This window comes from Penicillium taxi, assembly GCF_028828555.1.
Source record: "Penicillium taxi strain IBT 34144 chromosome Unknown utg000002l_segment0_segment0, whole genome shotgun sequence".
Taxonomy (NCBI): Eukaryota; Fungi; Ascomycota; class Eurotiomycetes; order Eurotiales; family Aspergillaceae; genus Penicillium; species Penicillium taxi.
In genome coordinates this window covers 3,062,249-3,085,917 of record NW_026643204.1, presented here as the reverse complement: position 1 = coordinate 3,085,917, position 23,669 = coordinate 3,062,249, and the positions used below count along the sequence as shown (strand labels likewise).

At 44.7% G+C, this 23,669-nt stretch overlaps 8 protein-coding genes across 8 annotated transcripts; 4 read left to right on the top strand and 4 right to left on the bottom strand.

Annotated features, from left to right (window-relative positions):
- Positions 1-249: 249 nt before the first annotated feature.
- Positions 250-1,710, bottom strand: N7495_003065 (alpha-mannosyltransferase; the record flags this gene model as incomplete). Its single annotated transcript, XM_057205734.1, has 1 exon — positions 250-1,710. The coding sequence occupies one exon, from the start codon at positions 1,708-1,710 to the stop codon at positions 250-252; it is 1,461 nt and encodes a 486-aa protein (XP_057066341.1).
- Positions 1,711-3,844: 2,134 nt separating this feature from the next.
- On the top strand, positions 3,845-8,736 carry N7495_003064 (uncharacterized protein; the record flags this gene model as incomplete). Its single annotated transcript, XM_057205733.1, has 3 exons — positions 3,845-4,351; positions 4,407-6,386; positions 6,439-8,736. The coding sequence occupies 3 exons, from the start codon at positions 3,845-3,847 to the stop codon at positions 8,734-8,736; spliced, it is 4,785 nt and encodes a 1,594-aa protein (XP_057066340.1).
- A 220-nt stretch (positions 8,737-8,956) lies between these two features.
- On the bottom strand, positions 8,957-10,237 carry N7495_003063 (DUF2786 domain-containing protein; the record flags this gene model as incomplete). Its single annotated transcript, XM_057205732.1, has 1 exon — positions 8,957-10,237. One exon carries the CDS (start codon positions 10,235-10,237, stop codon positions 8,957-8,959), a length of 1,281 nt encoding a protein of 426 aa, XP_057066339.1.
- Positions 10,238-12,854: 2,617 nt separating this feature from the next.
- On the top strand, positions 12,855-15,337 carry N7495_003062 (GMC family oxidoreductase; the record flags this gene model as incomplete). The annotated part of the gene is made up of 10 exons (XM_057205731.1): positions 12,855-12,997; positions 13,049-13,202; positions 13,260-13,513; positions 13,571-13,614; positions 13,667-14,282; positions 14,333-14,393; positions 14,443-14,728; positions 14,788-14,913; positions 14,963-15,147; positions 15,206-15,337. 10 exons carry the CDS (start codon positions 12,855-12,857, stop codon positions 15,335-15,337), a joined length of 2,001 nt encoding a protein of 666 aa, XP_057066338.1.
- Positions 15,338-16,054: 717 nt separating this feature from the next.
- Positions 16,055-16,675, bottom strand: N7495_003061 (uncharacterized protein; the record flags this gene model as incomplete). Its single annotated transcript, XM_057205730.1, has 2 exons — positions 16,055-16,449; positions 16,522-16,675. 2 exons carry the CDS (start codon positions 16,673-16,675, stop codon positions 16,055-16,057), a joined length of 549 nt encoding a protein of 182 aa, XP_057066337.1.
- A 567-nt stretch (positions 16,676-17,242) lies between these two features.
- On the top strand, positions 17,243-17,712 carry N7495_003060 (uncharacterized protein; the record flags this gene model as incomplete). The annotated part of the gene is made up of 2 exons (XM_057205729.1): positions 17,243-17,419; positions 17,482-17,712. 2 exons carry the CDS (start codon positions 17,243-17,245, stop codon positions 17,710-17,712), a joined length of 408 nt encoding a protein of 135 aa, XP_057066336.1.
- Positions 17,713-18,282: 570 nt separating this feature from the next.
- Positions 18,283-18,867, bottom strand: N7495_003059 (uncharacterized protein; the record flags this gene model as incomplete). The annotated part of the gene is made up of 1 exon (XM_057205728.1): positions 18,283-18,867. One exon carries the CDS (start codon positions 18,865-18,867, stop codon positions 18,283-18,285), a length of 585 nt encoding a protein of 194 aa, XP_057066335.1.
- Positions 18,868-21,960: 3,093 nt separating this feature from the next.
- Positions 21,961-23,422, top strand: N7495_003058 (putative Snf1 kinase complex beta-subunit Gal83; the record flags this gene model as incomplete). The annotated part of the gene is made up of 3 exons (XM_057205727.1): positions 21,961-22,664; positions 22,735-23,296; positions 23,375-23,422. 3 exons carry the CDS (start codon positions 21,961-21,963, stop codon positions 23,420-23,422), a joined length of 1,314 nt encoding a protein of 437 aa, XP_057066334.1.
- Positions 23,423-23,669: the final 247 nt, after the last annotated feature.

Below are 23,669 nucleotides of genomic sequence, written 5' to 3'. Positions count from 1 at the left end.
AGCCCAAGAAACAGCCTATTTCCAAACAAGCTGCCAAGTGATTGACCATTCCAAAGGTACATTCAAGGGCGAGATGATATATATCGATGTATTAAGTGCGAGTGGGCATATCTTAGGGAGAATGGTCTCGGTATCCCTACAAGTCACATGGGGAAGGCCTATATATGACCCTGTATTCATTCGGTGCTGGAGGCCAGTTGTTGGCGAAAGGTTTTTGGTGATGATTCATCCAAGGAAGCTGTCATCTCTTTAAGAGGGCAAGCCGTCAGACTGGAAGGTGGCATGCCAATAGTCCTTGACGCCGTCACAAATACCAGTCTTGTCTTCCCAAGAAACAAATTTGTCTTCAAGCTCACAAGCTGTCCATAGAATCTCTCGCCAGAATGCCATTTCGATATCAACCTTGGCACTGAATTTTGCAACAACTTCCTGGGGAATAGTCCAGGCACGTGTGTAAGAACCGTCGTCATTGAAGGCGGGTTTGACCTCGTGGTTACTATCAAAGACTGTAGCAGGATTAAATTTGGGGAAGTTGGCGTGAATGAAGGCTACATCTGGAGCGGGGGCATCATCCCCTCGAACTCGCCATTTGCCTTGACGGGTGAGCTCATAGTCTTGTATGGGATTGAACTGGGCCATAGCTGACCCGGCCATACCACCCTCCTTGGCATGACCCAGTGCACAAATGGACTCGCTAACTTGGTAAAAGGGCTCATTCACGGCTGTGGCGGCTGTGATAAACGTCTCCTTGTCACCTTCGCCGGCGGCACCTTGAGACAGAAGCGGGTAGTAGTGTGAAGGGCCCCAATAGTTGTAGTATGTGCTGAGCAATAGAGTGCGCGTATGAGTCTTTTTGGAGAGCAGCACCTCGCCGGACTCTGTCGACTGGCGCAGATTCATAGGCGGAGCGGTGGTGTTCGAAATTTCATAGAAGAGAGGTGACACTGAAGATGCCCAGAAATCAGGCCAAGTGACCATGTTAGTTGAGCGGAAGGGCTCACTCTTGAACATCTTTTCTGGACGCTCCAGTGGAAATGCATCTGCATCTAGGAAGAGAATTTCTTCAAATGACGAGAAGAGCATAGCAAATGGCTTGAACTGGTACTTCTCGATCTTTGTAGGTGCTGCGACCAAAATACGGGATAGCACAATACACTTCGCATTCAAAGATGGCAGCACCACGTCACAGATATAGTCTTCATATTCTTCTTCATTGGCAAGGAACACTTCCATCGGCAGCGTTGACCCTGTCCGGCGGAGCATGCGCAGTGATATGACCAGCACAGGCAAATATGAACCACCGGCAGTCGATACCACGCCTTTGGTGCCAGGGATATACTGCAGTTGTGGCAGGGAGCTGGTGATAGCCTTTATAAATGCAGTATGTGATTTCCTCATCGACGCGACATCTTCCGTCGCGACCTTGACATAGTCAGGACGCGATTTCGGGTCATTTGCATTAAATCCCTCCGTTGGGGCTTTCTCATCCTCAACCACGGGGCTAGCTTCCGGTCCATGCTTCTCAAGATACCCATGAAACAATTTCCAAAACGTCTGGTGCGCAGCTATGAGATCGGGATTTTGCGACGCGCTTAAGTGAGAATCAGGCGAGTAGTTTTCATCTGCAGGATGCCATCGCGAGAAGGACCAGATGAAGAATGATGCCAAGCCTAGTGCAACTAGTAAGGTGCGAGCGCGTAGTACTCCCATGGTGACAAGGTGAAGGGGGGTTCTTGAAGTCCCCACTCAGCCACAGACGCAGTGGATCTGCTAAGCTAGAGCCTAGGTAAGGTGCTCAGCAGCTTGCTATGATCAACTGTGTGAGGTCGGCAGGCTTCAGTTGGGAGATGTCTCTAATATGAATGTAGATAGTCAATTGTAGCTAACCAAGAGCCAGGGGAAATTAGGAGCAAGACAGTCCATAAGCGATAGTCGCTGTTGAAACATCGTTTATGATTAGTGTCATCATCCCTGAATGCACAGACCATATTGGCATTTCAATAGTGGATCTATATACGCCAATCATATCGATGGAGAGCAGGACTACAACCTATCTTTAGATTGATAATTTAAGTAAATTATAGTTAAATCATCTTATAACCGTAGAAATTGGTACTTTTTAGTCCATCTCATCATGGTGTCTACTATATTAGAGAAACAGACATGTTAGTGTTGTGGTCATTTGGAACCACATACAATATTTGATTGCTATCGATAACGGAGTATGTACGTTGTAAGTCAAAAGTCTGCCAACAATCGGGAATTAACAAATATATAATAACTTCAAACACTGACATCTCTATCATCCCTATAGATATATCCATCTTCTAGCAGCTTCGTTATAGATAGGCGGACTTCTACTTCTAGGGCGAGATTTAGTGGTTTTCGTGGCTTTATAGCGGTCGCGAGTAGCATAGATAGTGCTGCGATTACAGCCATGGATAGCAGCAAGTTTAGTATGCGATACACCATTTTCAAGGGCAGAGAGGATGCCAGCACGTTGGTCAGTAGAAAGTTCTTGATTTCTACCACGGCTTCCACTAATTTTAGTACCAAATGGAGCCATGGTTGGTATAAAAATTTAAAATAAAAGAGCGGGTTTACGCGATGTGATCAAAACGCGCTGAAAACCGCGATAAGTGTTGGCAGACTTTTGACCCATACTGTAGCTGCACCCTACTTAGAAACATGATTGATACTGTAATTCCCCTTTATCAATATTGGTTATAACGATAAACTGGATGTAATGATAAGGCCACGTTGTCAAAATTAAAACCCCATATGTATAGAACGATAACCCTCTTTATCACGATTATCGATAAATTTTACCTATTTTTCCTTATTTATCGTCATATGAAGGTGCTGATTCAGCAAATATTCCCTGCAAAAATGTCTTCCTCAACACGACTATCTCATTCGCGCAGAAAAACGCCTTACGAGCCTATAAACGTACAAATCCCACCCTTACCCATCGCGAAGCTAGCGAATGGTTTTTACCCAATTTCAGCAGCCTATCTCTCAATCTTCTGTCTCTGAAATTATTTCAAAATGATACGAACACCTTGACGATATTCCTAAGCGAGATAAAAAAAAAAAAGAAGCGTCTTCATCGAGAGAGCTGGCCAGATCTTGAAGAAGCGCTTTTTACGTGGATATAACAAGCTGAAGAGTCTATAACTATCTCAGGAATAGTTACTCGGGGGAAAGCAGCTTTTTTTCTGGGAAAGACTGGATATTTATAACGGAAAAGAGATGCAAGTATTTAGTAATGGCTGGCTTCAGGGCCCAAGTCAGGATAATGAGGTTGAAGAAGATATTGGACAGGTTATTATGGAGCAGGAACGAGTTACATCAGCAGAGGCGCTACAGGCTTTATAGGCGCTTTGTTTATTTGAAGAGCAGCAGGAGATAGCGAATCCTGGTCATATTAGAGCTCTTCACAGGCGGGAAGCAGAGATTCAAGCAGGATTGGTTCAAACAGGCAGCAGAAGGACATTAGGAGCTTCTTTAGCTAGTAAATTGCATGAAATTTCTGATAGCGATACCATGGGTGTAACGATACGATCCTTTTACTAATAATGTATCGTTATAAAGGGGAATTACAATAACTTAACTAGGAAGCCGCGCGGGTAGACAGAAAGGCATGGATGATTCCTGGCTTAGAGCGCTAGAGTCTGATGGGGGCTGAAGACGTACCCCTCTTTTAGCTCGTTAGAGTCCAGCTTAAATTCTCTTCATGAATTGTATTGAAAAAATTTCCAAATCAGCCATTCCTTGACCCTTCGATTTTTAGCTTGAGAATCTCTAACAAAGCTCACTAGCAAATTCACGAACTATCATCAAGATGCATCGATTGACGAGATGGAAGGATCAGGTTTTCCATAAACCGGAGAAGACGCGGGATACAAAAGCGCACGACCAAACTCAGGTTCGTCCCGATCGCAGATCTGATACGCCATCAATTTTAGCCGCCGGAAACAGCAAAAGTCAATTACATGAGGATCCCGTGACGCCGCAAGACCTGTGGCAAGCTGCTTATGATCAACTGGACGAAACCCAAAAGAACATTCTCTCGACAGTCAAGGTCTCTATTGAACCACACAATGGCACCTCACAGACTGTAGATGTCCTTAATGAAGTTGTCAGAACGACTGAGGCACAATATGAAGACTATAAAAATCGGAGCCTGAGAATTCCTAGGTCGAAGGGTGACGACATAAACTTTCGCCAGATTTCAGAGAACATCATCAACGCTGCACTATCCTTCAACTCAATCATCACGTCGCTTGTGGCCTTAGATGTTACTCAACATGCATCGAGCGCTTGGACAGTTGTGACACTAGGATTGACGGTGCGTCATTAGCCATATGTCACAGGAGCAGGGACTGACCCTCCAACTAAAACAGATGACGAAAAATTATTACAATTCACGGAATGCTTTGTTTCAATCTTCGGAGTATTTGGCTATGGCATTGGCTCGAGGTGTCTTTATAGAAAAAGAATTCTATCAGGCTAGTGACTCCACAAGGAAACGTGAATTGGGAAGTGCAATCACGAGATTGTTGAAAGCTATCTTGCTCTACACAGTAGAGGTACGGAACGCTCAGAATGCTGGTAAAGGAAGAAAGATGAGGGACTGTTTTACTGACGAGACGAATCAATCACTCACGAGTATTCAATCCTCAATCAATCAGGAAGAACACAATCTACAAAAATGGGTTAGTATGGATCATTATCTAGAATGCAGAGAACAAGCGGAAGAAATGCTATCTAAAATCGACCAAGTCCTGTCATCTCTTCGAGATTTGAGACAAGACTCTGTCCTTTCGAACCTAGTTACCCTGGATGAGGCGTGTTTTGACGCCTATTCAGAAGAAGATGACATGATGGCTGAATACGAAGGCAGATGTCTACCCGGAACCAGAATTGAGCTCCTTGAACAAGTCACAGAGTGGGCAACTTCTCCCAATGGCCAATGCTTCTTTTGGTTAAAAGGAATGGCTGGCACTGGCAAATCTACCATTTCAAGAACATTAGCCGCATCATTTCAAGACATGGGCATTCTCGGGGCAAGCTTCTTCTTCAAAAGAGGCGCAGGTGATCGAAGCAATGCAAAACGGCTTTTCACGACCATTGCAAAGCAACTTGTTGACAGGGTGCCTCGATTGATACCTGGAATTGCACATGCGGTTGAGGATAACAAAGGCATTTCAGCTAAGTCTCTAAAAGTGCAGTTCGAAAAGCTTTTGCAGCAGCCCCTTCTTGACCTTGACCGCTCTCCTCGATCACCGCAAACTTGGGTAATTGTCATTGACGCGTTAGATGAGTGTGAAAAGGAGCGCGAAGTCGAAGTTTTACTGCATCTTCTATCACAGATGAAAGAAGCTGAATCAATAAGGTTGCGATTCTTTTTGACAAGCAGGCCGGAGCTGCCAACTCTTCTAGGATTCAGAGAAATTGAGGACAAGAACCGTCGGCACTTGGTATTGCACGAAATCCCGAAGCCGATCATAGAGCATGACATATCAGAGTTTTTGTCCTATCAATTGAAGAGGATCAAAAATGACAGAGAAGAACTAGAGGAGTTCTTTCAATCAGACTGGCCTGGACAAAACACGATCCAGGATCTTGTTGCAATATCGATTCCTTTATTTATCTTCGCAGCTACTATTTGTCGTTTTGTTGGGGACAAGACTTGGCTGCCCAAGGATCGCCTGCAGGAGTTTTTGAATGATCCCGCCACCAGATCTACCTCGGAAATGGATCGAACATACTTGCCGATCTTAAACCAGCCTCTCAATAGGCTTAAGCGAGATGATGAAAAGAGAAAGTTCATGCAAGAGTTCCATGAAATAATCGGTGTCATCATTCTTCTTGCTACTCCCCTTTCTGTCAACGCACTTTCTAACGTTACTGGCTTTGCAAAGGATACTATCAAGAATAGACTGGACTCGTTTCGCTCGGTTCTCAGTATTTCAGATGATGATGATGTGCCAGTCAAAACTCTACATCTTTCATTTCGGGACTTTCTCCTGGGTACTGAAAAGGAATTTCATGTGGACGAGCAACAAGTTCACGAAAAGATGGCCATCAATTGTCTTCGCATTATGGGCTCTCTTGAGAAAAATATTTGCCATCTACCCTATGGAACAAACCGGGCTACTATTCAAAGTGAAACCATTAAGAAGTGCCTTGTACCAGAGCTACAATACGCCAGTCGTTATTGGACGTATCATCTCGATCAAAGCAAGAACGGGAAGGCCTACGGGAAGGAAGTTCTATCATTTCTAGAAGAGCATTTACTTCACTGGTTGGAGGCAATGAGTTTAATGGGGATCTTAAGTGAATCAGTTGGAGTTTTGAATACGTTGCTGTTGGTTTTTCAGGTAATTTTTGGCACAGATTTTCCATGCGATAATATATGTTGACTGGCTCAAGGACCACCAAAATGCCAAGCTTTCCGACTTGTTGCACGATGCAAAACGTTTTACCTTAAGGAATTTGCAAATGGCTGATGCTACTCCACTTCAGCTTTACTGTTCAGGATTGGTTTTTGCGCCCAGAAATTCAATTACGCGAAGACTATACAGGACAGAGATACCCGACTGGATTAGTACATGTCCAAAGGTGGAGGACAGATGGAACTCGAACTTACAGACGCTCGAGGGCCATGAAAATTGGGTCCAAACGGTGGTGTTCTCTCCAGATGGCCAGTTAGTGGCATCAGGTTCAGGAGATAAGACTATACGCCTCTGGGATACCGCTACGGGCACCGAGCAACATAAGCTCGAGGGCCATACAGATTGGGTCCAAACAGTAGTGTTTTCCTCAGATGGCCGGTTAGTAGCATCAGGCTCAAGGGATACTACTGTGCGCCTCTGGGACACCGCTACGGGCACCGAGCAACATAAACTCGAGGGCCATGAAAATTTGGTCCAAACAGTGGTATTCTCTCCAGATGGCCGAGTAGTGGCATCAGGCTCATATGACAAGACTGTGCGCATCTGGGATACCGCCACGGGCATCGAGCAACATAAACTCGAGGGCCATAAAGGTTCGGTTAAAACGGTGATGTTCTCCCCAGATCTAGATAGTCAGCTAGTGGCATCAGGCTCAGGGGACAATACTGTGCGCCTCTGGGATACCGCCACAGGCACCGAGCAACATAAACTCGAGGGCCATACAGATTGGGTCCAAACAGTAGTGTTTTCCCCAGATGGCCGGTTAGTAGCATCAGGCTCAAGAGATAATACTGTGCGCCTCTGGGACACCGCTACGGGCACCGAGCAACATAAACTTGAGGGCCATGAAAAGTTGGTCCAAACAGTTGTATTCTCTCCAGATGGCCGATTAGTGGCATCAGGCTCAGGAGACAAGACTATACGCATATGGGATACCGCTACGGGCACCGAGCAACATAAACTCGAGGGCCATAAAGGTTCGGTTAAAACGGTGATGTTCTCCCCAGATCTAGATAGCCAGCTAGTGGCATCAGGCTCAGGGGACAATACTGTGCGCATCTGGGACACCGCCACAGGCACCGAGCAACATAAACTCGAGGGCCATAAAGATTGGGTCCAAACAGTGGTGTTCTCTCCAGATGGCCAGTTAGTGGCATCGGGCTCAGGAGATAATACTGTGCGCCTCTGGGATATCACCGCGGGCACCGAGCAACATAAACTCGAGGGCCATGAAAATTGGGTCGAAACAGTAGTGTTTTCCCCAGATCCAGATGGCCGGTTAGTGGCATCAGGCTCACATGACAAGACTGTGCGCCTCTGGGATACCGCCACAGGCACCGAGCAACATAAACTCGAGGGCCATGAAGATTGGGTCCAAACAGTAGTGTTTTCCCCAGATGGCCGGTTAGTAGCATCAGGCTCAAGAGATAATACTGTGCGCTTCTGGGACACCGCTACGGGCACCGAGCAACATAAACTCGAGGGCCATGAAAATTCGGTCCAAACAGTGGTATTCTCTCCAGATGGCCGAGTAGTGGCATCAGGCTCAGGAGACAAGACTATACGCCTCTGGGACACCGCTACGGGCACCGAGCAACATAAACTCGAGGGCCATAAAAATTGGGTCCAGGTGGTGGTGTTCTCTCCAGATGGCCGGTTAGTAGCATCAGGCTCATATGACAATACTGTGCGCCTCTGGGACACCGCCACGGGCACCGAGCAACATAAACTCGAGGGCCATAAACGTTTGGTCCAAACGGTGATGTTTTCCCCAGATGGCCGGCTAGTGGCATCAGGCTCATATGACAAGACTGTGCGCATCTGGGACACCGCTACGGGCACCGAGCAACATAAACTCGAGGGCCATGAAAATTGGGTCGAAACGGTGGTGTTTTCCCCAGATGGCCAGTTAGTGGCATCAGGTTCAGATGACGGGACTGTGCGCCTATGGGACACCGCCACAGGCTCTTTAAAACAAACCTTTCATTTCAAGGAACGAGTTTTGAAGCTTAACTTTTCTAAGCACGGTCTATATAGCAACTTTGGCTTCATACAGATCCACAAGCCTCAGGAACAACCTAACCTTATCTCTACACACGGCAATGACCATTTTTTTATACAAAAGGACTGGATCTCGATTGGCAGTGAAAAGATGTTGTGGGTTCCATCTGAATACCGTAGCCCGAGCGCTTCGGCTACGCAAGGTGAAACAGCTGTTCTTGGATACGCGTCTGGAAAGATCATTATTATAAGTATTTGTGCACACAAGAAATGACACCATCCGCTCTGTTTGTTATTCACTTTCGTGTCATTCAATTTCAGAAGCGTATGTGAAACATTTATGCTACATATGTATGCTAGGTAGCCTCAGTCTAGAATCACTGTTGAATGTATCTTCACGTGGTCAAAATTAAAAATAAAGTTAATTGCGTATAAAATCATTTCCAGCTTCTAACTAATAAGATACGGCGTCCAGTTTGCTAAAAAATAGTCATCTAGAAAGCCTCAGGTTTATGTCTATCATGAATCTCAATCTTTGAACTGTCTTTCTGACCCTGCCGATATGAATTCAGGTCTTTGATCGCCGGTTCACGCTTCTTATGGTGTCGTAGTTTGATACTATTTTGTTTCAAATAAGCATCCGCAACCTGGCCTGCTGTTTCTCGGAATTGAACAAGTTGCATTCCAGAATTCCAAGGGGATTCCGCTGGGATAGAATGAAGATCGGGCTCTCTTTTAGTCTGAGCATCTGACTTAATTGAAGCATCCGGCTCTAATTTGAAATCGGGGATTTCTGTGGGAGTTTGCTCTATAGGTTCACGTTTCACCAACTTTGCAATAGCTTCGTCCACATCATCAGTCAAGTCTATTATTTCAATATCATTCATGTCGAAGTCGGCTTTAATAGCAGGACTGCCGGTATCATCGTTGTCTCTTTCCTCGCCTCCGTCGGATCCGGAATCAGAATCGAAATCGGCGCCATAAAAGTCGTTCATATTGGGACCCGGGCTTATAGATCCCAGATTCATGTGTTCATCATCCGGTGACATGTTTTCGTCAGCAGGAGCTGGTTGAAGAAGCAGTCTTTCGACTTGCTTTCGACGTTCCGCTTCTTCCTCGCGCTCTCTAGCCGCAATGATGTCCAGTTCCTTGCGCTGCACCTGAGCTAATTCTCTTTTCTTCTCCCTTTTTGCCATGGCCATTAGTCCATCTGCGACACCAAGACGGTAGTTGAATGTCGGCGTGCCACCCTTGTACTCACACGCCCATTCCACGATCTGGTTGTGTGCCATTTCAAACGACATCGCAGCAGCAGCAGTGTTGCTAGCGACTCCAAAAAAGGTCCAGTTCATATATGTGATATGATCAGTGGAAAAATGCTTGCAATCAAAAAAGGTGCACATTGCTCGTGCAATCTTCCAGACGAATGTTTCCTTCATTACTCTTTTGCTTGAGCCGCCGGTCTTGGTAATGGACACGATACTCCGCCCAGCAAAATGAGCCTTGTCGGCACTATCATCTTTTGCCATGATATCTGCCTGGCTCACATTATGTTGATTCATAAGCTTCTGGGATAAGAATATCGCAGCTCTCGCTTCTGCCTCTGATGCATTGGGGTGATAGGCGCGGTCCAGGCATTTTTTGATCCTGTCTAGAATAGCCTGGTCGACAGCAGGTGCGTCTTGGCTTTTCTTTTTGTGAGCAGATTCAATCACAGTCGCCTTCTGAGTGGGCTTCCGGAGAATCTTTCGGTTGGCTTTGACTGGCGGGGACATTTTTGATAATGCGCGTCGCGCGAGGGTTGAAGTCAGAAGGAAACAAATGAAGGGAATTTTAACGAGAGATGGTAAACAAAGAAACAGAGGACCAAATGTGTCAATGAAACATTGAAAGTGCTGTCGGTGAATGCTGCTTTTACTTCGAGGTTAAGTGGGGAATAGAGGTACACGATTGGATGTTCCTTGCGTTCATTTCTCGTCCCTTTGTTGTCCTCATCTTCCAATCACAATGTATTATGTAAGGACATTCTGATAAAGTTGGATCACGTGGCTTCATACATAAGTCTACATAAGGAACTCAATTCGGAGTACAGAATAGTTTATGAATGTTTTGAGGAATTAATCTCAACAGATGGTATATAAGCGAGACAATTATTGAAACAAATGAAGGAGAAAAGAGAGGAATTTGGCTGAAGCTCACTACTACGGGACGTTTGTAGCTACTAAAACTTGTATGACAGTTTTTGAGGTTTCATGTTTCAAACTGCAACAGAAATGCAAAAGGGAAATACCTCAGACCTCGGGGGATTTCAACCCGTACCTAGGTAGGTCTAGTACAGTTTGCACCACGTGGGCCTCGGGATATAATAGAACCAGTACCGGAGTCCCATTTTGTTCCTTATAAGTCTGACCTAACTACCCACTTCCAACTTCACTTACGATGTATATACCTAAGCACTACTTAAAAATTTTTCATACTCTTCCTTCTTTATTTGACTTCACTTCTCACGTTTAAGAGCATGGGACTTGAGATTTCATTGTTTCAATCTGTTATCTAATGAATACCAATCCACAAATATCGAGGATATACTGTGTCCGACCATAACCCAGCATGTAATGAAATTTGCATATCTCAATCATGAGAGTTGTGCAAGACTCTATAATTATCTCGTCGCTTATGATTGGATGGCTCATAATGAAAAGACTTCCCTGACCTTGACGCTCGAGCCTGTCGGTCCTTCTGTTTTGACCACCCAGGCGAGCAGCGACAGCTAAAATATAAAAGGCCTCACTCTCAAAGGACATGTGGTACGGAGAGTGACATGCGTCCTGTTTGTTGCTACACTCACCATGGATGAAAAGGAAAAATATCTTTCGCTTTCAGTGAGGGAAAAGGCGAAGGCTTTCCTCCACAAGGTGTACTCGGACTAGTAAATTGACACGAAATCCGTGAGAAGCTCAAATCCCACGAATAAGAAGAGCAATAAAATACCTAAATACATCAATTGAGGACTTAAAGATCTGCATGAATCGCGGGGTTGAAAGGCGGGGAAAGTGGAGTCTTCCGCATATCCCGAAGGCTAGACTTAAAGTCTCATCCATTTGATGTGGAGCTGAAGCTCCAAGTCCCTTTGATTTGCCAACTATATCCTATCTTACTACCTCATGTTTGATGAATGGTTGATAAAGCTAGAGAAACGCCGATAGTTACTCCGAAGCCTGCCACGACACATATTTCATGCAGACTCGGTGGGGCTTACTTCAAAATCAGCTAGACGCATGTACAAATATTCTACCTTGCTCAACACTTGAGAAAAGTTCAAGGTTGCACGTACTTTTGAGAGAGGGGATTGAACCCTAGAACTGATATACTACCCTACTTATCTAGCTAGGTATCTCAATGTAGCAAGGAAGCAGGACCCATCTTCTGGACCTTGGAATATCAACTACGACCGCTTATAAGATCATGAGAGGGCCCCAGACCTCTAAAATTGATAATTGCTTGCCAGTCAGCTCCTGAGTAAGTGCTTCATAAACAAGGGATCGAATCCTGACTCGGAAACGCATGCCAAGAGGTACTAGATAGGACTTATCACCTTGCAGCCATCCTTGAAATGTTAATAACCTCGGATAAATTGAGGAATGGGAGCGATAACATAGGCCTGGGTCATCATAGCTAGGCAATCTCATATCTCATCGAATAGAAACGATAGAATCGTATTCCCCTCATTAGTGCCCGCGCCAGTATCAGATAGCAAATTACTACGTACGGGGTCAAACAACCGAAAAATTCAATGATTCCACATAAAATCAATAAAAATAACTTTAATAAGACGGCTCTATATGAGAGAGATTATATATAATACTAAAGACCTCAATGGCCGATGTTTGGGAAGAGAAGATATGATAGGCCTCAACCTTGGAAGTAGCAATTAATGGGCATTGAACTATCAATCAGAGATGTGATAGGGTGTTCAAGAACCTTTGGAGCAAACTGAATGATAATCTGGGCCATATTTTCATTGAGCTTGTAGTAGATGATCTGTGATGATATTAGGACTGAAACTCGGACAACAACACCGGATGAATGAAGCCTGTAATTTTTATTACAGAGGGAGACTTGTTTGATGTCCACTTTAACAGCAAGCTAGACCAACTCTGTCTCCGCGCGCGGGGTCACATTTGAAGACCAATCAATGCTATATTTCTCTAGAAATAGTACTAAGAAGTCAATGACTGTTTTCTGAACAGATAGGAGAAAGGAAGTCCACGGGTATAAAGCCTTTATCAAAACCCAGGACTCACGCTCTCTTATTGCCTCGCCACTCATTCTCAAAGTCTTTGAAATTCATTCCCAACTACAAAAGAGCAGACATAGTCTCACTCTTGCACCATGACAATTCCAGATGAGGTCGACATTATTATTTGCGGGGGCGGCAGCTCTGGCTGTGTCCCCGCTGGTCGTCTCGCTAACCTGGATCATAACCTTTCAGTTCTGCTGATCGAGGTAGGAGAGAACAACCTCAACAATCCATGGTAAGAGCCTCACTGGATGCTATGAGGAGCAATTTTCTGATACAATATTAGGGTCTATCGTCCTGGAATTTATCCGAACAACATGAAGCTTGACTCCAAAACAGCTTCTTTTTATCACTCTCGTCCATCCGAGCATCTAGATGGACGTCAGGCCGTTGTTCCCTGTGCCAATATTCTTGGCGGAGGAAGTTCAATCAACTTTATGGTATCTTTTTCATTCTCAGATGATCTTTATCAAGGTCAATAGCTAACTCAAGAATAGATGTATACCAGAGCATCAGCCTCTGACTATGATGATTTTCAAGCAAAAGGCTGGACAACTAATGATTTGCTTCCTCTAATGAAGAAGCATGAGACTTACCAGCGAGCATGCAATAATCCAGAACTACATGGGCATGACGGCCCTATCAAGGTATCATTCGGCAATCATACCTACCCAATCGCGCAAGACTTCCTTCGCGCGGCTGAAACTCAGGGAATTCCTGTGACTGATGACCTTCAAGATTTGAAAACAGGGTACGAACTCTAGACGTAATTTTGTTTAAGCCAAGCTAATCATACCAATATCAAAAGTCACGGAGCGGAACACTGGTTAAAGTGGATCAATCGCGACACAGGTAAGAACAATGGAATTTTTTGAAGATGATCCCTAACAATATTCAAAAATAGGACGCCGAAGTGATGCTGCTCATGCATATGTTCACAGTACTAGAGCCAAGCACTCTAATCTTCACCTTCAATGCAACACCAAAGTTGAAAAGGTGATCATTGAAGATGGCCGTGCTGTAGGCGTTGTGACGGTTCCAGCAAAACCTCTAAATGGCGGAGATCCCATTCGTAGAATATTCCGAGCCAGAAAGCAGATCATAATCAGTGGTGGAACACTCAGTTCACCACTGATCCTACAAAGATCAGGCGTTGGTGACCCAGAGAAGCTCCGCCGTGCAGGAGTCAAGCCCTTGGTCAACCTGCCCGGAGTTGGACGAAACTTTCAGGACCATTACCTTACCTTCTCTGTCTATAGAGCAAAGCCTGAGGTTGAGACTTTCGATGATTTCATTCGAGGAGATCCGAAGGTCCAGAAGAAAGTGTTTCAGGAGTGGAATATAAAGGGCACAGGCCCGCTGGCAACTAACGGTATTGATGCTGGTGTGAAGATTCGTCCCACATCTCAAGAATTGGGCAATATGAAGAATTGGCCAACCCCAGAATTCGTCAAGGGATGGGAGTCATACTTCAAGAATAAGCCTGACAAGCCTGTCATGCACTACTCGGTCATCTCCGGGTAAGTAAATAATGTATTTTATATACCAGGCTCTACTAACAGATCCATAGTTGGTTCGGAGATCATATGCTCATGCCACCTGGAAAGTTCTTCACGATGTTCCACTTCCTGGTGAGTGACCTCAGATCTACGTTGTATTATTAGCTCATGAAAAGAATAGGAATATCCTTTCTCTCGTGGATCAACTCACATCCAGTCTCCTGACCCGTATGAGGTACCTGACTTTGACGCTGGGTTCATGAACGATAAGCGCGATATGGCTCCTTTGGTCTGGGGATATATCAAATCTCGCGAGACAGCCCGACGTATGAGTTCCTATGCCGGAGAGGTGACGGGAATGCACCCTCACTTTGCTTATAACTCGCCGGCTCGATCTTGGGATATGGATCTGGCGACAACAAAGGCATACGCCGGACCAAACCATATTTCTGCTGGTATTCAACATGGTAAGATCTATTCATTTGAACTTGAAAATCATGGCATTTGGCTCATTAACCAACTAAAGGTTCTTGGTCGGCACCATTGGCGCCTGGAAAACAGGCATCGGCTTCTTTCCTAAGCTCTCACAAGCATGAAGCTCATCCTCACCTTGAGTATTCCAAGCAAGATATTCAGCATATCGAAAAATGGGGTATGTTCAAAACTGTCCAGTCGTCTACTTGCCAGCTAATTTTTTCTAGTCCAACGTCACGTTGAGACAACTTGGCATTGCCTAGGTACGTGTAGTATGGCTCCACGGGAGGGTAGCTCTATCGCACCTCTTGGAGGCGTGGTCGACGAGCGTCTGAACGTTCACGGCGTCAAAGGACTGAAAGTCTGTGATCTGTCGATTTGTCCTGATAACGTCGGCTGCAATACCTATAGTGTGAGTTTTTATGATAGCTCCAAGCACTCGTGGTAATTTCATACTAACTCAAGGGTAGACTGCTCTTCTAGTTGGCGAAAAGTGTGCTGTTCTGGTTGCAGAAGACCTTGGCTACTCTGGAGATGCTTTGAATATGGACATACCAGCATACCATGCACCAGGTGAGTTTGTTAACCTTGCAAGGCTGTGAGAATTCGCCTTAGGTCGCGAGCTATGTCAGACCAGCATTGCTCTAAATTTATCACAGCCTGTTCTGTCATTGAGACCATTGAGTATTCTGAGTATGAATAATTGAATTTATCATCTTTCTCAATTTAAGGAAATGCCATACTGTAGATTCCAAGGTTATTTTGAAGACCGCTTTTTATGTAAATCAATGTAACCCTAGATCATCCAGCGAGCCGGTAAAGCCGGCAACCCGCTTAGTGTGCTGCAACCTTGGGCCGAGGACATTGTCTTGGCTCAATTCCCTTCATTCTCAACTCAGCTTCAGTCCACTCCCATATCTGACTGCCCATCTCTTTGCTCTGTGTATACTTATTATAAGGCTTCAAATGTCCAACAGGAAGATAATAAGCCCCATTAACAAGATCCTCCCTCCTTCCACCAGCAGCAGCCCATAACTCACTGTATGCTCCTTGAGAGACAGTCGACCCAAAATAATGCAGCCAAATTCTGACAGTCGATGAAATTTGAGCAGTTGAATCCCATAAATTGGTAAATATTATGCCTGGATGAACAGAAACTGACGTGATAGATGGATAACGCCGACCAAGTTCCGCTGCAAAAAGAATATTCGCAGCTTTGGAAGCACCGTAACGAGCATTTTTGTTTACCTTTTTGGGCTTTTCCTGATTCAGAATTGTATCGAATGAAGGAGCAAAGTTGTGTCCGACTGAAGAGAGTGTCAAGACTCTAACATCTGAGTCTGGCCTCTCAGCTGCTTCGAGCAGACTTGGTAGTAGGAGTTTCGTGAGGAGGAAGTGTCCGGTGTGGTTTGTTCCAAGTTGGATTTCGTGCCCCAGCTCTGTTTCCCTGGTGGTAAAGCCATGACGCCGGCATTTAGGATCAGTATGTCTAGTCGCTGAGATTGAGCTTTGAATTGCTTAGTGGCGTTTTGGATCGACTCGGTAAGTGTCAAGTGCAATGAAAGCCAAGTCATCTCAACATCACTCTGAAGAGATGACTTGATTGATTGTATTGCTTCTGCAGCCTTCAGCTCTAACCGAGCACCCATGAATATTTTGCTTGGATTATGTTTCGCCAGCTGCAGAATTGTCTCTTTGCCGAGGCCAGCATTTCCTAGGGCTTATGAGACCTTCTACTCTAAGGCTCTCCAAGGTTTGAAGAAGTATTTCAATAAAAATGACATACCTCCTGTTACCAGCACAACCTTTCCAGATAAGTCCTTGATATCTTTGTCGGGTTTGAAAGTAATTCCGCCAACATAGTTAAAAGGGTTCGCTAAGGCAGCTATAAACCCTGCCATTTCTAGAATAGGATCGAAGATTTCTGGAAGTCGAAACATATTTGAAGCAAGAGCAAATAGCAGCGTTGAATTAGGAGTCGTCCAATCCATATGTATGAAGTTGCAAATTAAATTGCATTCCGTTTGTACTCCAAGGCTGTGTCTAGGCAGTTCATATAAATGTGCTTTTCGAGCGAGGTCACATCAGCGAGCGGAACAAGTTCTAGATTCTTAGCTAAGTAATATCTCATGTTTCGACAACATAGAAACCTGGGAATATATGTTTCGTCTGACATCGGGATGTTTGGAGTGACATCCATAACCCAGGAGTGTGACCTTTGATACTTAGATCGTCATGATTCTCTTCGTTAATTAAACTTAATTTGATAAGCTCTAAGCAGCTGCTAGCATCATGAGTCAAATCAAATCAAAATTCATGAAATGAACCTGTTTCTCCTCGCTATAGCAAATAATATTTGCAATGTTTGGCTTTCTTTGTCAGCCAGATCTCTATTCTAGTTAGTTAATTGGTCTATATCTTGTGATTCAACGCCCCACATAGTCCACTGATACAACACTGTAACTCGCTTCCACGTCGCAATCCAGATCGCTGATCTAGACAGCATGATGGATTCGGCCCTCAATATTGTATATTTATTGCTCGGCGGCATTTCACTTATCCTGAAGCAACTGATCTACTGGCTATTTTCACTCCTCTACTTTCTAGCCACCCCTTTCCTCTATTGCTTGCAAGTTTTCCTGTCACTGGCGTTCTTGCCGGTGCGACTTTTGATTAAGTTTGAGGTAAATACCTTGTCCCAAGGTTCACTTCATGTTCATAACACTTATCTAATGAATTATCGCAGCCACTTATATACTTTGTGACTGGAGCTGTGCTTACCGGTGTCACGGTGGGCCTGTTGCTGCATTTTACTGGCGGTGTCTTGTCACAACTGCTCCGGATACAATCCAGGAAACTACTGATACTGAAGGAAGTAGTTCCTGAAAATTCATCTCTCGACTGGGAGTTCAAATGGGAGGATCGTCTTCAGCAGACCACTATTCTTGAGGAAGAGAGTAGCGAGGTTTCAGCGTGATTCATCCATGCATAAAAACAATGTAATATAATGAAAATTACCTAATTTACTTCCGGCCTGCGACTAATTGTCTCTTATAAAAATTTTTCAACGTTTCCTATTCAGGCATGAGCACAGAAGTGGATATAACGACGGCCTCTGCTTTCACCGAACGAAAAGTTGGTGATGACCATATGAATTGGATAATGAGACCTGAGCCAACAACCCTCATCAGAAAAGCGTTGATCTGTAAATCTGAGAATGCAAAGGTATTAGATTCAGTGTCATTAGGAGGGTTCTTTCTCTCACTGGTTATCTTCCAAGCATTCCACAGAAGTTGCTGAGTGGTGTTTCTTTTAGATCTGGTTTCTGTGTGTGTTTTCATCTATCCCTTTACGGCATGGTTACTTTACGTATACTTTATTCTAGGATTTAAAATTGACAGGTCTCATTCTCTCTCTATATAGTGCTGTAATGATGTTCTGGTTGTGCTTAAACTTCCAGGGCTAGTTTCTGGCTATGAACAGGGAATCTCAAATTGACTGCGTTGTTAGCTCATTCTTTTATCGAGTTCTCAAAATTCAGCATGTATCAAAGCTGAGAATCCCACATAGAAGATGGATCAGTAATGTATGGTTGAGACACGTAGCGCTTGCTACATTGAAGACAGGCACAGAATGTCACTGGCTGATAGAGTTGATCCCAAGTGTGACGTACAAACTTTTCCTTGTCACTGACTGTGCCAACACTCAAAAGGCCGGAGCTGTACTCTATTTCGGTGGTTTCAACCTCGAAAGCCATATCATGTGCAAATCTATCCCGGAAATCATATCCGAACAGAGTTAGTCTTCCAATCTGCTGAGCGAGTATTCTCATTAGTTCGACGATTTCAACGCTAGGTCTTGGTAGATGCATCTCAATCCAAATTACTCTCCTTACTTCTGTCATTGAATTCACAATCATGTCAATTTTGTGTCGATAGCAAGCACCTGTCTCTTCCGTGCTCAGGCGTTTAAATCTTGGGAGAAGGCGTATATAAGCTGTGAGCTCTTTGGCGATGTTTTCAGCTGTCATTCTCGAGGGGTGATTGGTGCACCATGCTGAAAGTATTGTGACGAGTTTGTGCCTGATATTGGCAAGAGATGAGGGTCTGACGATGTGGACAGTCTCTGTCATGATGTTGAAGGTTAAATAGGTAATAAGAAGGTAGTCGTCTTTCAGTCACTTGTTATACTAGTCAGTCAGAAATTCGGCCTCCTTGAAGCTGAATTGTCAGCTGTGACTTTATTTTTTGATTGTCCTGTTTTCTGTTTGAAATTTATAGGGAGATGAGCCCCTTTTATACCTATAACTGAGCTTTCGAGGCTCCTTTCAACGACTGTCTATTTGAATATAATAGCATTAATTCATTGCAACACAAAGAAACTCCGAAACAGTAGTCTATTTAAAAACAATTGCCCCTGTTTTTCAGTTTCATTGGGAACTCAAAGAAATTCACTCGAGCATCTTTGTATCTTTTGTCGACCGACTTTCCAAGATTTCTTCCATGAATCAATAATATTCGGGACAAACTCCACTTCCCGCATCACATCAAATAGGTGACCAGATCCTGTTGATGCCCTGAATGGGGTCTGAACCGATGCTGCGCAGGTATTTTGTACCAGATGGAAGATTCCTGATCATTAGTGATAAGTTGCGAGCAATGATTGCCAAAAGTTGGAAATTGCTTGTCGACAAGGTGGAGCGTTAGTTTAAGGAGCTCTACCCAGCCTTTCCATCCAGCCTCAGAAATAGTATGGTCCTCAAGCCAGATTTTTCCGTTTCTCATTTGGAAGGCAATGATGGACAGGTTCTCCCGATAATTGTCATTTCAACCTCGATGGGTTCAGTTCACTAGTGGACTCAACTGCAATATGTTCCATCAGTAAGTTGGCTGAAGATATAATAAGTGATTGTGTTGCGACAGCCGAGAAACAAGGCCATCAACAGACGGAAAGTATTTCGGCCGAAAAAGATTCTGCCAAGACAGTGACTCTGGAACTAGATTAGTATATCACGGCATCCTTGAACGATATGCATTCATCGCAAACGACACCCTTGAGCGATGTGCATTCGCGACAGTAATGTCCCGTCTTCACCGTCTCTTCTGTCTCGGACGAATGTTGACATTCGTCCAGGGCAGAAGGACACCCATATACTATAAGTAGCTAGTTCTTTCATCAATGAAAAAGCAGACTTCACAACAACCACAATATTCAGTACTGTAGAGACCACTACATTTGGTGGTTTGTCTACGGTGTTGAGTAGTGGTTTGTTGAAGCTTACCAACTCCTTTCTACTGCAGTAAACTCCAATTCCCTTTTACTGAAGTAAGAACTCGAGCACCGTTCTCAGTTATCGGCGACTAGCTAGCTACGCTCGCTAAGCGAGCGACAGATTGTCCAATCACATAATAACTCTTTCATAGTCTTACTGTTCAGAGATTGTCGACAAACACCTAGGATATCCCTTACAGAACTGAAAAGTCTTTCAACTGAAACCTCAGCTGCTGGAAATACCAAGGTAGTCCCTTGCAACTGCTGCCATCCTGGGGTATTGATCCTTATGAGCGTTCCACCATGAAAGCAGCCACTTATAGTCATCTTGGTCTTCTATTAATCCTTCTACTTGAATAGGAGGTTCATCAAAATAGTGATCAATATCAGAAGACCGAGATACTTCTTGAGAATATACTTTTTGTAGAAGTTGAGCTCTCATACCTGCTCAAGCAGGAGGATCCATAGTTCTAGAAGTTAAACTAGAGATTGAGGTAGCCAAAGGCGGATATTTCTTATGAAGAAAGTCCTTAATGTTCTGAATGATTCCTTGAATAACCCCATCTTCAAGCTCTTGTTCTAAAAAAGCACATTTAGCACGTAGATCAAGAGCAAGATCTATATAATAGATATCTTGCGTATCCATAAGATCATAGTATTTCCCATACATTTGCATTCTAACCAAGATAGCAGAAGAGATATCAGGACTAAGCCCTGCAAAATCGCCTTCAAAAGAAGCTGCTTCTATAAGGAGGTCATGCAATTCATAGTAAATAGGAATTACTAGACCTATATGAGGTTGCCGCCGAGAGATAATTTGGGTAAACTCATAGAATCTTGAAAAACCCATAGCAAGCTCACGAAGATTAGACCAGTCATCATTTGAAAATGGTATCAGCTGATTCTGAATACTATTCCAATGTTTAATCTGCTCTTGAGCAAGGATAGCATCTTAAATCATAAGATATGTCGAGTTCCAACATGTCTCGATATCATACCTGGAACTATAAGTATATATGAGAAAGAGAGAAAGGAATATTGCTTACCGAATGAGCTTATCAGGTATTCCATGTGCTACGGGATGAATGCAGGAATTTGTAGGCTGTAAAGATCCGATTGGTAAACAAGAAGAATTAACTAAGGGAGGGAAAGGGGTCCTGGGGACCGGGTGTTCTTATAGCTCGTTCGGCTCCGCACAGATGCCAGGAGCGCAGTCTCTCCAGAGACTGAGCATTTCATCGGGTATCAACCCGTTACACCATGCGTCTGACAAATGATTTGCCACTGCTGCTATCTTTGAGGACTCCTAGATACCCAAAGGGCTAAGATTCGTACACGAGCTAGCGCAGAATGCCCAGCTGGTAGGCTCTTATGGTCCTTTAGAATACTACAGACATCTAAAGAAGATTGATAGTCGCCAGACCCGGCGTGGTAGGAGACTCATTCTATGAATGAATAGCTATTTAGATATCAAATTAGGGACTTGGGATGATAAGTTTCTATCGTAGTATCGTATGATTTATTTAGGCGGTGATATAATATCACGAATATCCGATATCCGTATCCAAAATCTTACGGATATGTATCCGTGCCAGCCTCTACAGACCTTAGTGTCAGTAGTCCTTTAGAGATTTGAGCAACCTGAAGTAGTTACTCTAGTCACAACATTTGTCATACTTGCATTTGTCTAGATCAAGTAACTAAGTGGGTCCGGGGAAGGTGACTAATACATATTGCCCTAAGCCCTAATACCCCGATTAGGTTTTCCCCAGCGTCATCGTTCGAAACCAACTGCTTTTCTTTGAGCGGGCAATTATTCATCCTCAACTTGAGACGCGGTATTCTTGCTGCCGATTAAATCGGCCCCCGTCCCAATCTTTCTTTTCTTCACCCATCAATTCCCCCTTTACCTTCCATTCGCGCAATCGCATCTACCCCCCCTACCCCGCCTTCGATGGGCAACAACCCTTCCAAAGGCGCATCCGGCGACGCGCCGTCCGGCCACATTCACAGCGGAGGTGAGCGAAAGGTCGCTCATCGTCCCTCTCTCAATGCAATCTCGACCTCCAAAGCGACTGCAGCTGACCCGTCGGCACCCCGTGAGATAGCCGCTGGTAACCCCTCCGGCCAGCAACGCCTTCAGTCCCGTAACGCCCCTGGACCTCCAGCCAAATCCCCCAGATCTGGGCAGAATGAACGACGTGCCGAGTTTACACAAAGCAAAGACATTTCCTCGACAGATGCCTCTAACCCGGTTCAAGTTCCGACTTCGCGCCATGCTGCGGGGCGTGATCCTGTGGCACCATCAGGCCCACTCCTCAACTCTTACTACAATGCTTCGACTCATCTGCAACGACCTCCACGTATGCCATTGCCCATTGGTGATGCCACCACTACTCCTGGATCACCGATAGCTGGACCTGAAGATTCGCACATCCAATCGCTCCCCGCAGACCGAATTTTGGATCAGCAGATGGACGCGGAGGCCGCGAATCTTAGCAATGTAACTCTGGACGGAGACGAGCTCGTTGATGAGCTCCAGCCATTCGGTGCTGGAAAGGCTGTTCCCACTTTCATTGAGTGGGCTGGACCCGGTGAGAAGGTTTATGTTACTGGAACTTTCGTTAATTGGGAAAAGAAATTCAAGTTGCATCGAAGGTATGTATTGGTCCTTATTTCAGCCTCAGTTGCCGCTTGAAATACAGGCTAACTTAGGCCCTGTATGTAGTGAAAATGGTGGAACCATGTCAGCAACTCTGAATCTACGACCTGGAACACACCATTTGAAGTTCATTGTCGATGGTGAAATGCGCGCTTCAGACACACTTCCTACTGCCGTCGATTTTACCAACCATCTAGTGAACTACATCGAGATCAGTGCGAACGCTGCCGATTTCAACCCCGACATTTCTGCAGGTCCTCAGACCCCCCAAGCACTTCCTGTTGCCAAAGACCAATCTGAAGATCCATCGGACCAGCTCAAGAAGGCAGTAGAGGAGGAAGTTCCTCCTGGTGACTTTGGCGATGCCATTCCCCAATTCCTTGCCGACCTGGACAAAGAAGAAGATAGCCCAGCTTATTTGCAGGCCGCCAATGTCATTGGGGACACCCCAACCCCACCCAGTCTCCCACTGTTCCTGGGCAAATCAATTCTCAACAGTACCACTCCTACGAAAGATGACAGCAGTGTTCTCAACTACCCGAACCACACTGTTCTGAACCATCTTGCTACGAGCAGCATCAAGAACGGTGTCCTTGCCACAAGTGTCACGACCAGATATAAGCGCAAGGTGGGTGTAGACATGACTACTCAATCGTTCTCTTACTTTTTCCCCCTCTTATTACGAATATTTCTAACGTTGATGTAGTATGTCACCTCCATCCTCTACAAGCCCACCGGTGATATCACTGGTTGAGGCCTCTGTATCTTTCGCCTAGTCCATTCAGGACACTCAGACATGAAAATTTCATGCGGCATATAGTCGTCAGGAAAAAGCTGCGCAAAAATCGTATGGACTGCGGCGAATACCGGAGGCTTTATCACTTCACTCACTTAAGTATCGCATTCTATTATCTAGGAGTTAATTCAAATATTGGGGAGGTTATCGTTTATCAAGGAGTTTATGGTTTTGGTCATACTACAGGGCAAGATTTCAGTTATGA